The 15,030-nt window shown below is 30.1% G+C and overlaps 1 protein-coding gene across 1 annotated transcript in view; it reads left to right on the forward strand.

Annotated features, from left to right (window-relative positions):
* LOC132564937 (metal transporter CNNM4-like) overlaps positions 1 to 15,030 on the forward strand; it is an 83,874-nt gene that overhangs the window by 48,696 nt on the left and 20,148 nt on the right. Inside the window, exon 3 of the mRNA XM_060229550.1 lies at positions 3,938 to 4,174. Coding sequence (XP_060085533.1) covers positions 3,938 to 4,174 — 237 coding nt within the window. The remainder of the gene's footprint in view (positions 1 to 3,937; positions 4,175 to 15,030) is intronic.

A 15,030-nucleotide genomic window follows, 5' to 3' on the forward strand; every position in this document is an offset into this window, starting at 1 on the left:
ACTCTTGACTTTTTCCTGCAACGAAACCAACAGCGAAAGTTTCCCGTCGAGTTGTATGGGAAGTGTAGTGATTCTATTGCGTCCCCATTGTGAATTTTCTATTTCTGGATAGCAACATACCTGAAGCCCAAACCTTTGGCGTTTACATATCACAGCTAATTAAATATTCTATGATGTTCAAGATGTTGGCCACTCACAGTCGAGTTAACAGCATAGGGTCTCGAGAGAGGCTGGTTGATAAAGATTATGAGGAAGTTTTACGGTCGTAATAATGATCTAATCGAGAAATTTTCTAGTGCTTTGTGGAATAAAAAGTACGACTTATTTGATTCTCATTAGTGTGTCTGGTGATTCCGTTGTTGTATACATTGTTCTCATTTTGGGAACATGGCATTACTGACTTGGATTGACTTGGATTCACCATTATACATGGCGCGTGTTGGCGATGAAGCAGTGATATTGAGAACAAGACTTTACTATCGAATCATCATCGACAGGTAAACACCATAGATTGGGGATGCAGGAATTTTGCTACCAAGTCCTCTAGCCCCTCTTCTTTGACTTGTTTTTGTTTTTGAAATAATTTATTTAATTGTAAATATAAATGAAAAACGTTACTGGTATGATAAGGTTCAAGAATTGTACACCGTCGTTTTTGTTTGCTTGCTGTTGTTCGTTGAAGCATTTATATGTACGTCAATTTGATACATATTGTCGTGGCATTAGTAATATTTTTGAAGATAAGAATAAACTACCATCCTACAGATATCAAAATCCTCTGGGAAAATGTGTAATATTTAGGGTGAGCTTTAGGGGGAAAAGCATTTCCGACGAGTCATTGCTTGTACAGTATTGGACAACACTATAGACGAGAGACAGTTAAAAGGCATTGATAGACAGGCCTCCGTATGTTAAAAGGTCACGACACAGACAAGAAGAAATGAACATCCTGAGAGGCGTTTAGTCATAATGAAATTTATATCATAGAAATCTTATTCCTAAGTCCAAGTAACCAATAAACACTATTAAAGTACATTTCATTTCAATCAACAATAAACAGCAGACAATATAGACATATTAACAGAAGTTCAACGACTAAAACTCAAATTCGATATTAAAAAAACAGGTGGAGGAGGGAGGAATATGAACAAATGATAGATTGACAAAGAGATTTGTTACAACGCGAAGTACAAGGAGAATAAGACCAGTGGTTCTGGAAAGGTAAAGTCTTTTGCTTCATTGAAAACAACCGACAAGTAAAAATTGGTCAGCCCAAGTAATCAAAGTCATGTTCCCTAATGAGAACAATGTAAACAACAATGAAGCCACCAGGTAAACTAACGAGCATCAAACAAGTCCAATTTCATATCGCACAACGGAACCGACAGGCAAACTAACGAGCATCAAACAAGTCCAATTTCATATCGCACAACGGAACCGACAGGCAAACTAACGAGCATCAAACAAGTCCAATTTCATATCGCACAACGGAACCGACAGGCAAACTAACGAGCATCAAACATGTGTAACCTTTGTGTAACTTATGGAAAATCACAATAATATTTATTCGTTAAGCAATGATGATTAAATATTCTATTGAACATCCTTGACTTCACCACCGACAGTGATGTCGGACAATCTAGACTTCATCACCGACAGTGATGTCGGACAATCTAGACTTCATCACCGACAGTGATGTCGGACAATCTAGACTTCATCACCGACAGTGATGTCGGACAATCTAGACTCCGCCACCGACAGTGATGTCGGACAATCTAGACTTCATCACCGACAGTGATGTCGGACAATCTAGACTCCGCCACCGACAGTGATGTCGGACAATCTAGACTTCACCACCGACAGTGATGTCGGACAATCTAGACTTCACCACCGACAGTGATGTCGGACATTCTAGGCCGAAACATGGACAGTTATATAAGACACCCTGAATATAAATTCCGACAGATTTGTAACACGCTATACCTCGCTACTGACATTTTGAGTGAAGTTATCTGGATGATGACTATGGTCAAAGCACCAAGATGATAACTTGAAGGATATTGTTTTTTTGATAGTGCTATAATAGGTTAAAGTAGTTAATAACAATTTTAAACCCGATGTCTGCAATACCATGTTTAAAATTACATTGGATGTGTAAAGGTAATATCATGAAGTAGATATTTCTTTGTCGTTATAATGTAACAATGTTACATCTTATTTTGGGTTTTTTTTAACAAGATAGTGACGAAACCTAATGGACATTGATTGCTTAAATTTTCAAACACTAAAACAAGTGCATTTCTGTCATCCTGTCATTTGCAAGCATTTCCTTCATATTATACTATTTCTAAGATTTCTACATGACGTAAACATGTGCCAGGAAAGACAACTCTTATAAACCTAATTCGACACAACTTTTTATGGAAGACAAATATAACTTGCAATATGCTTTATACAATACTGGCTATACAAGTGTCAGGAAAATAAACGCTTCGTGTAGATATGTAAAATTTTCCTATCCTTTTTTTATAATTAATTCATTGTCGCAGAGTTTTGTGCAAAGTTTTGGATATAGATAGCACAACGAACTGACAGACTACAACAAAGAAGTGGGACTGCTACCAGATAAAGACGTCAACAGTTGATGATAAACAAAACTGGCGTCAATAACCTAACACGAACTGTGGAGATAGCTAACGAAATGACAGGCTAAAGCACTCAACAAAACATAGTTTTAAAAGATAGCATATCGAAGAGACATCAATGAGGAAGTCTACCAAAACAAAAGATGAATTTAATAAGATAATGTCACGAATTGAAATAAAAGATAAGGTGACCACGACAAATTCTAATTTACATGTTCCAACAGATCTACATAATCATTTCTACAACTACACGAGCTTTAAGAACAAATATTCTTTATGAATCGGTCGTTTACAATTACCTTTCTTTAATGTCTAATATTAACGTCTTTGTAAACACTTTCAATAAAACTTACGCGTAAAGTTGACAGAAATAAAGCATCCATCCATCCTTTCGTCCGTCCGTCCATCCAAATGCCTTCAAACCTTCCCCTCTCACCGTCCGAATACGTCGGAAAGTCTTACCCCTCTCACTAATCCGAATACCCTGGAAATGTATTGCGCCTTTCATTTCAATAAAAATCCTTCTTCTGCATCAATATTTAACCCATGAGTCTTAGCACGAATTAAAACTCCAATGTCCAATATACATGGACTATTTGAGAGGAATTCGTGCCAAACCGCCTGTAGCAACCTATCCTAGTTTGTAATAAGGGAAGTAACTCTGTCCGCTTTATTAGCAGAAAAGCAGTCACTTTGCATACCATCAGTGGAAAAATCCCTTATAGATATATAATAAATTAACCTTCTCATATAAACATGTTGTGGAGAAGTTTTTTTATTTTCATTTTTTTTTTTTTAATTTTTATTATTTAAAAGAGATATTTCTTAAATAAGAGAGAGACATGAGCAAAGCTAATGTTACAGTACTGTAACAGTGGTAGTTAGTTGTTTTAATTAAAACTGGTGTCACTTGTTCAATAAAAAGGATATAGTTTAGCTTCATAACGCCTTCTGTTTGAGTTTTCCGGTGGTAAAAAAACACCTTCCCCTTTGGGTTGCAAGCACTGATATAATTATTATGATTTTGTTTCAAAGTTTGACTTAAGATAAGATAATGAATTCCGAGAACTTTTCTCTGTAATCATTTCCTGTTTGAATAAAATGTATGTAAACTGATGTTCGTGTAAGCTTTACATTACACGTCATATTAGTTGTGCATCGGTCGACCCGAAATATTTCCGGATATTTTTGTGGTATGGTTTCAACATTTACTTTGACATCACTTCCGGAATATGGATGAAACTGTTTGGAAATATATTGTTTTGCTGTTTGTTTTGATACGCTTTTGTCAGTATGCGCATGCAGAATGCCAGGGCTTTGATGCACCAGAAGTATACGCAATTACATCAAATGAAGATGGCAGCACACGTGATGGAGAAGACAATTTGCTCATCTACGCGAATATGCAGCAGAAATTGCAGTTGGTGGGGAGGAACCTGACTGGCCTCAGTAAGGTTACCTTCACAACTCACGGTGCCAGCCAGCCCGGGTCGCCCTGTAACGAGTATGACCAGTCGGACACGTATCAGGTTAGTTTTGGTTTCTCGAAGTGCTTTGAAAATCATGTGCACCATTTAAGCCCAAATGACTGCAATTATGATTGCGAAATTCTATTGCTCGGGGGCCTCAAAAGGGATAAGTAGCCGACCTGTCATCAAAAATGCTATTTTTAGACTGTTGCTATACAGCTACGAATTGTGTTTAAAAAATTATATATTTTCTCTTGTGCAAAACTTTCAGAATTAATATGAATTAAATGAAATTGTGTAATCTCCCAATTATGCCCTTCCTGATCATTGTGAATTATTAATGTCATGGCATAAATCTACTACTGTCAACAGCAAGATTGGTCAACTTGCACTTGATGCATACCTCAGGTCATGAGATATGTACACATTTTATCCCAAAACAGAAAATCAAACAACTTTAGAAATAAGAAAAAGTTAATTTTTTTGTAAATGTTGATATTATGTAATCACATATATATGCAGGGTCATCATTCATATAATTCACATATGCTGAGATTTGTTTCCTTAATTTTACCTGTGGATGCTAAAGAAACAAATAATCTCAATTTGAGACACAAAATGTACCATACTCTACAAAAAAAACTTTTGATCAGCTTGACTTGTTGAGCATAAGACTTAAACCAGAGGCCCTGGGTTTAATTCCTAGTGATAATAACTTCATTTGCATTGCCATCCATGTAGAAACCAGAGAAAATTTGACTTAGCATTTTACTTTAATTCACAAGCAACGCTATTCTGAGGACAAGGTAAATAATTATTTCCCAGATAGGAAGTATGATTTCATAACTCTACTGCCAATGCAAAGTGTCCAATATAGCCTTGGTATATAACTTTTGGGTTTCGTCCCCTTCTCCCAATTTTCTTCACCAAGTTCTTATATTGCTCAACAAAAACAAAACAAAAATACTTATTTCATACCATTGCAGTACTTGTGCCAGAAATAGAAAGGCTATTTTGATATATACTTAAGATGGGGATAGTCACTTGAAGGCAATGATATCATAATTTGAATCACACAGTATATTTTATGCAATAACAATTTCTTCTAAGCTATACATATAAGTGTTACAGTCAATCTATGTCATGCTTCTTTGATTATTTACACACTAATGGTTATATGAGATTGATGGTCAGCTGTCGGACAGACTGACACCATGCTGCGGGCACCATCTGTCTTCAGGCTATTACAAATATACTGTAGAAAGCATGCTATAATGTTACAAGCTACCAACATGTGGTGCATCATTCTGTTCAGAGTTTTATAAAATAAATATGATTTTTGCTATCTACTTAACTGAGGAATACATGCATTAACAGAATTTAGTTTAATTTTGATTTCAGGTGTGTTATAAATAATGCGTGGAATATTGAATACAAGTCAATAAAGTAGGCATAAAATCAAAATATCAAAAAGGATGAATACAAAGAAAATATACTTACTTCAGCATTTAAAATACATATGCATGTAAGAATGTGCATATTTTCAAACATAAAATGTTGACAAAAAAAAGCAAGAAATATCCCAAAGGCTGACAACTAGTGTATGTGTTTCTTTAAACAGATTAAAGATTTGTAACTTGAATTGGATTTTTTTTATTGAACTATTGATTTTATTTACTGCTTCAAATTAAAGAGTAGAATCAGATCATATAACAGGACATGAATCAGCATGTAAAATTAGCTTTAACCCAAATAAGTGTATTTATGTATTTAACACACTGAACTTTAAAACATGTAGGCAGTCTTTGGTTGACACTAAGTATTAATTCCCTTGATATGTTATATTTGATAAGGTCAAAATACAAAAAGCTCATACCATTCACATTAAAAGAACATTTGTGCATATACTAATTTTGGTAGACAAAAGATTTTTATATTCAAAGTGTTAAAGCAAACTTTAAAAACAATACTATAAGTATAATGCTTATTCAAATTAAGTGGAAAGCAAACCTGTAACCCTTTATATATAAACTACATCTATACTACTAGATTACGTGTTTACATCAAATAATAGTATGTGAATTCTTCTAATTTCTCCAATCTGAGGCAGGATGATCAGCTTTAATGATTATAGAGACAACAATGAAAGTCTCTGTTGTTGAGATTTCTCTAGCTATACTACTACTCTGTAGTATACATATTAACATAACTGCAAAATACACTGACAATATATGTCACTGAGCTCATGGTGATGCTTTCATGTAAAAATATATTCAGCATTTAAAGGATATGGACGTCTAGTCTAATATCCCATGAAAAATGAGCATGAATTTAGTCATGTAGCTGTGTACATGTATAAGTTATCTGTTGTGACCAGTAGTATTTAGTAGTTACTGACTGTAGTTACTGGTGTATGTAAACTATTTTAGACAAATATATGAGTTGGCAACATATGAACAGGAATTTATGTTTTGTGAAGTTTTTTCAAGAAGATAAATTATGTAAAATATGTCGTGCAATGCATTGTATTATCAATATCTTTTGTCTGAATTTGTTCTTAATTTGGTATCCTATATAGAGAGAGAATACAGTCAGTGCTGTGAAATATCAGCTGTAATTTGGCAAGCCACAAAATTGTCTTTCTATCCCCAGCAAATATTCATCTTATATTTTTACAGTGTAAATATACCTGCAGCTTTTATAGAAAATTCAGAAACTTCAACAGTTTACTGATGATAAAACTATTTTCCTGATGTTTCACGGATTCTGACATGATGATGTACACTGAGATACTGCTCCCCGCAGAATATAGGTCCAACCTTGAATGGATATAGCAGCAATATTGTGTCTTTAGCCAAAAAATCTTGTTCAAGGCAAAATACGAAACTGCTTAGTTTCATAGTTTTTCTTATCTTACACATACAGTTATGTAATTTTTCAGTAATTCAGGAAGTGATTCTTGAGAATGCTGATATAAGATATAGCTGTTTTCTGTCACTGCTGAATACAACAAAAGTGATGTGACAGGAATGTTCCGATGATGGTACTGCTAGATGCAGGATAAAGTTTTGACCTTGAAACCTTGAGAAGGTACCATATTTATCTTACAATGAACCCCAGGACCAACACTTGGTACTCTGAAGTCGGCAAGCACAGGTTTATTACAGGAAAATCATGGTTTATTACATTACTGAACAGCAATATACATGAGTGGTGGCATTACCATGCATGGGCTTATTGTCGTTCAATACACTGAATTGAGCTGGTATCGTACGTATCATATCAAGAATACATACTATCAAACTTGATACCTGTACTGTAGGGATGTCAAGGTTAGTTTAGAATTGCAATTAACCCAAACACCATTACTGCTATCAGGTGATAATGATGTAAATATGTAGCTAAATAGAGGGGGTGGATCAGTATATGTTGTGGTATACAAAAAATGATGTCAGATTATTACACCAGTGCCTGTTTAGATTTAGTTTTATTACATACATTATACATCAGATAATTACAAAATATAACAGATAAGTTAACAGTGTCATATACATATAAAAGTTCTATCATAAGACCAAAATCAATTAGAACCTTTGTATAAAAAAATATGTTCATAAACGACCTACTTATATACACATATATTTTCTGTGGCACCTTGGCTTAATAATGTTACAGATTAATTGCTTTAATTAATATACAGTATACAGATATATGAGACCTACATGCAACATATAAGTGCCCAATGCCATATATATGTATATACCAGGAACATATATGTTGTAATGTAAATATACTTCATATGAAAGAAGGACTTAATCATGAAAGCTCAATCTATGTAACTATGTGAAGATAACTTGATCTTGTTAATACTAACCTCTTTAAAAATTTGGCCTAACTTAAGGGTGAGGTCAAGAAACAGAATGAAGAAAAATTCCATGCAAGTTGTTAATTTTATTTTAAAAAGTAAGGATATAGTTAATGCACTTGTTTGATGATTTTTTTTAATTCATACAACATGGTGTACAATGCAGTGCTTTAGATGATGTCATGGATTACCAAGGTGAATGTTGGTATGATGATAGATTTGATCAGTTTTTAATTTTCATTCTAACTTGAATTAATTATGATTTTTGTTTTTTTTTGGAAGCAGGAAGGAATGTTATTGGTATGGTAATGCTTAGCAACAATATCTGATGATATAAATACAAAATCAATGATAATGGTTAGCAATAATATCTGATGATATAAATGTCTTATCAATGATAATGGTTAGCAACAATATCTGATGATATAAATACAAAATCAATGATAATGAATAGTAACAATATCTGATGATATAAAATCAATATCAGATGATATAAATACAAAATCAATGATAATGGTTAGCAACAATATCTGATGATATAAATGTCTTATCAATGATAATGGTTAGCAACAATATCTGATGATATAAATGTCTTATCAATGATAATGATTAGTAACAATATCTGATGATATAAATGTCTTATCAATGATAATGATTAGTAACAATATCTGATGATATAAATGTCTTATCAATGATAATGAATAGTAACAATATCTGATGATATAAATGTCTTATCAATGATAATGGATATAAAGCAACAATATCTGATGATATAAATGTCTTATCAATGATAATGGTTAGCAACAATATCAGATGATATAAATACAAAATCAATGATAATGGTTAGCAACAATATCTGATGATATAAATGTCTTGTCAATGATAATGGTTAGCAACAATATCTGATGATCAATGATAATGTAACAATATCTCTGATATAAAATCAATGATAATGGTTAGCAACAATATCTGATGATATAAATGTCTTATCAATGATAATGATTAGTAACAATATCTGATGATATAAATGTCTTATCAAGCAACAATATCTGATGATATAAATGTCTTATCAATGATAATGATTAGTAACAATATCTGATGATATAAATGTCTTATCAATGATAATGATTAGCAACAATATCTGATGATATAAATGTCTTATCAATGATAATGGTTAGCAACAATATCTGATGATATAAATGTCTTATCAATGATAATGGTTAGCAACAATATCTGATGATATAAATGTCTTATCAATGATAATGAATAGCAACAATATCTGATGATATAAATGTCTTATCAATGATAATGATCAGGAACAATATCTGATGATATAAATGTCTTATCAATGATAATGGTTAGCAACAATATCTGATGATATAAATGTCTTATCAATGATAATGAATAGTAACAATATCTGATGATATAAATGATATAAATGTCTTATCAATGATAATGAATAGTAACAATATCTGATGATATAAAAGTCTTATCAATGATAATGAATAGTAACAATATCTGATGATATAAATGTCTTATCAATGATAATGATGTCTTATAGTAACAATATCTGATGATATAAATGTCTTATCAATGATAATGATTAGTAACAATATCTGATGATATAAATGTCTTATCAATGATAATGGTTAGCAACAATATCTGATGATATAAATGTCTTATCAATGATAATGGTTAGCAACAATATCAGATGATATAAATACAAAATCAATGATAATGGTTAGCAACAATATCTGATGATATAAATGTCTTGTCAATGATAATGGTTAGCAACAATATCTGATGATATAAATGTCTTATCAATGATAATGAATAGTAACAATATCTGATGATATAAATGTCTTATCAATGATAATGGTTAGCAACAATATCTGATGATATAAATGTCTTATCAATGATAATGAATAGCAACAATATCTGATGATATAAATGTCTTATCAATGATAATGAATAGCAACAATATCTGATGATATAAATGTCTTATCAATGATAATGTTTAGTAACAATATCTGATGATATAAATGTCTTATCAATGATAATGGTTAGCAACAATATCTGATGATATAAATGTCTTATCAATGATAATGATTAGCAACAATATCTGATGATATAAATACAAAATCAGTCCATATTATACATATTTATCATAACATGGTCTTCACATAATTATCTTGACATTTAAAATTTTCTTACATGTCACATTGAGATAAAACTAGTACATAGTATGTGGTGTCATTATTTCATCCTTACGAAAGCTTCAGTTTGATAGTTGTCATATACTGTATTGAATACTCCTGGTGTTTAGGTCACCTCTAAATCTGAAGTTATGACATTGGTCAAAGTTCAAGGTCATTTTTATTCTGCAGTTTATTATTAACAAGATTTAGCTATTACTTAATATTGGTCATTTAATTTCCAGAATTTAATTAAAATTCCAGAATTAAACTGTAAATTTTTGTTTTTCCAAAATGAATACAATCACAGGTAATTGCTCTAACCTGTATGTATAAAAATACCCAGATTTTATACATAATGTATATTTCATTCTTGATATGTGGTAATGAATGTGATGTACTTGCATGTACATGGTGTATATGTTACATTGCATTTATATTTATAACTAGCCATTGAGTTAAACTTGGCAGTTAGGCTATTTTGTGTCATTAAAAACAATTACTGAGCCTAAAAATATACACATTGTACACAGTGACTTTAACACCTACGTCAGGGCTGATCAATGATAGCCGTGTAATACACTAAAAGGACGTCATAGTCGCTCCATGATTACCATGCATAGGTCTAATTGACATGAACAGTCTAGAATTAATAGATCAAAGACATTTTGTCTATTATATATCTTCATAGTGTTTTGTATTGTGGGAAAGATAGAAATATAGAGGTCAAGTATATCATTAAATAGGTAGAGGTTTTATCATGTAGTCAGGATTGTAGTCAGCTATGTAAAGTCACATTTAATGTGAGGTAGGTCACCAGGCTTTGACCCACTGTTTGTGACACTAATTCTGTAAAATTATTAAGTTTCATGGGGGTTTATTTTCAATGATTTTGTGGATAAGTTTAATCCACAACTCATCTGTCTATGAAATGATAAACAAACAGTTTATACTGAATATTCATTTAAAGTACAGTTGGATATCTTCTTGAGTACTGTTTATCCACAAAATCAAAGCCCCACAAATAAGTTTTGTTTTGAAAAACTGAAAAAATTAAGCATTATGGAAATATATGATTTTGCAATGCAGTTTTAAATCTGCAAACTTTAGATTTAAAAAAAATTCAGAAAAGAAAAAATATTGAAGTTCTGCCAAAATGCAAAACAAAAATTGATTTCTAACACCAGTGTTGTGTATGCATGTATTCACGGACAATATCATGCCCTTATCAAGTTACTTTAAAAAAGTAGACTTTACATAGTTATTATACTGCACCACTTGTATTGAATGTATATAGTGTGATTTGGCCCAATTGGCTGTGACTATACATTAATTTTTCCTAATTTAAACATTAAGATTCCGCAAATAATAGTATTATAACAAAATGTCAAAAATTCTGAAGTGTTTATTGTACAATTTGTTGACAGCCAGTGTTTGGTTCAGATGTTTGTGAAGCATATGAGCTACACTAGAAAAACATAAACCTATTTAGTATGGCTGAAGTAGAATAGAGTTTTATTTTTCTATTTTTCTATGTTGTCACTCTTTTCAACCAAATTCAAAGCCATAGTCCCCATTCCCAAAGGTGAAAAAAATCTGTTTATGCTCATTGTAATTCTGTTGTCTAGACAATTTGTTGTTATCTACTGTGTTATGTACATATAAGTACACAGTATACTCTACCTTAAAGGAGTATCACTGGATCAGGTCAGGGTTATGTAACTAGAGTCTGATATAAACCAAATGTACATCTCTACACCATACATGGAATTGTATCAACACTCAGAGCAAATGTATAGAGGAAGAAAAGCATAAAATACCATGATGTTATAATGGATGTTATAATGATATAAAATACCATGATGTTATAATGATATAAAATACCATGATGTTATAATGGATGTTATAATGGATATCAAATACCATGATGTTATAATGATATAAAATACCATGATGTTATAATGATATGAAATACCATGATGTTATAATGATATAAAATACCATGATGTTATAATGATATAAAATACCATGATGTTATAATGGATGTTATAATGATATAAAATACCATGATGTTGTAATGGATATAAAATACCATGATGTTATAATGATATAAAATACCATGATGTTATAATGATATAAAATACCATGATGTTATAATGGATATAAAATACCATGATGTTATAATAATGATATAAAATACCATGATGTTATAATGATATAAAATACCATGATGTTATAATGATATAAAATACCATGATGTTATAAATGATATAAAATACCATGATGTTATAATGATATAAAATACCATGATGTTATAATGGATGTTATAATGATATAAAATACCATGATGTTATAATGATATAAAATACCATGATGTTATAATGATATAAAATACCATGATGTTATAATGATATAAAATACCATGATGTTATAATGATATAAAATACCATGATGTTATAATGATATAAAATACCATGATGTTATAATGATATAAAATACCATGATGTTATAATGATATAAAATACCATGATGTTATAATGGATATAAAATACCATGATGTTATAATGATATAAAATACCATGATGTTATAATGGATATAAAATACCATGATGTTATAATGGATGTTATAATGATATAAAATACCATGATGTTATAATGATATAAAATACCATGATGTTATAATGATATAAAATACCATGATGTTATAATGGATATAAAATACCATGATGATGATATAAAATACCATGATGTTATAATGATATAAAATACCATGATGTTATATGATATAAAATACCATGATGTTATAATGATATAAAATACCATGATGTTATAATGGATATAAAATACCATGATGTTATAATGATATAAAATACCATGATGTTATAATGGATGTTAAATAAAATACCATGATGTTATAATGATATAAAATACCATGATGTTATAATGGATATAAAATACCATGATGTTATAATGGATGTTATAATGATATAAAATACCATGATGTTATAATGGATATAAAATACCATGATGTTATAATGGATGTTATAATGATATAAAATACCATGATGTTATAATGGATATAAAATACCATGATGTTATAATGATATAAAATACCATGATGTTATAATGGATGTTATAATGATATAAAATACCATGATGTTATAATGATTATAATGATATAAAATACCATGATGTTATAATGATATAAAATACCATGATGTTATAATGATATAAAATACCATGATGTTATAATGGATATAAAATACCATGATGTTATAATGGATGTTATAATGATATAAAATACCATGATGTTATAATGATATAAAATACCATGATGTTATAATGGATGTTATAATGATATAAAATACCATGATGTTGTAATGGATGTTATAATGATATAAAATACCATGATGTTATAATGGATATAAAATACCATGATGTTATAATGGATATAAAATAATGATATAAAATACCATGATGTTATAATGATGTTATAATGATATAAAATACCATGATGTTATAATGGATGTTATAATGATATAAAATACCATGATGTTATAATGGATGTTATAATGATATAAAATACCATGATGTTATAATGATATAAAATACCATGATGTTATAATGATATAAAATACCATGATGTTATAATGATATAAAATACCATGATGTTATAATGGATGTTATAATGATATAAAATACCATGATGTTATAATGATATAAAATACCATGATGTTATAATGGATATAAAATACCATGATGTTATAAAATACCATGATGTTATAATGATATAAAATACCATGATGTTATAATGATATAAAATACCATGATGTTATAATGATATAAAATACCATGATGTTATAATGGATGTTATAATGATATAAAATACCATGATGTTATAATGATATAAAATACCATGATGTTATAATGATATAAAATACCATGATGTTATAATGATATAAAATACCATGATGTTATAATGGATATAAAATACCATGATGTTATAATGATATAAAATACCATGATGTTGTAATGATATAAAATACCATGATGTTATAATGATATAAAATACCATGATGTTATAATGATATAAAATACCATGATGTTATAATGATATAAAATACCATGATGTGATATAAAATACCATGATGTTATAATGATATAAAATACCATGATGTTATAATGGATGTTATAATGATATAAAATACCATGATGTTATAATGATATAAAATACCATGATGTTATACTGGATAAAAAAGAGAGATGTTGCAACAAGAAGTAATTTGGGCAATATCTGAACAAAAAAATGATAAAATGATTTTAAAATTGTTTCAATTTTGAATTTATGTTCGTGCCACCAGATGATACGTTTATAATTCTGAGATTAGTTGCATGTAAGATCCTTCGTTGTCTACCAAAAAATGTCTGTTAAAAATTTATATCTGTAAGGTTACGGCCCTCTGTTAAGAATTTACTGTCACATTAGTTGGTCAAGACTAGAGTATCTATCTTTATTAGCCATTCAGTATCACCTCTAATTACATGTTGGCATTTTGCTTTAATTATACATTATTAACTGCAGGTATGTATAGAATTGGTAGGCTGGAGGGACAACTTACATGCAAACTCTGATATAATTTTGCATGTTGAAGTTGGGTTTTGTGTCTCACATGAGTTATGCCCCTTATTTCATTTTAAGCCACCCATATTCAGCTGTCTATATTATCATGAGTTGACATACATGTACCTTGGTGATAGTTGGTGAGGTTATGTTGCGATATGTTACATATATAAGGCATGAAACACTGGTATATTGTTGCAATTTTTTAAGAACTGTCAGCAGCCATTATTTATAA

This window comes from Ylistrum balloti, unplaced genomic scaffold, assembly GCF_031769215.1.
Source record: "Ylistrum balloti isolate Yb309-2 unplaced genomic scaffold, AGI_CSIRO_Ybal_v1 Utg369684, whole genome shotgun sequence".
Classification (NCBI taxonomy): Eukaryota; Metazoa; Mollusca; class Bivalvia; order Pectinida; family Pectinidae; genus Ylistrum; species Ylistrum balloti.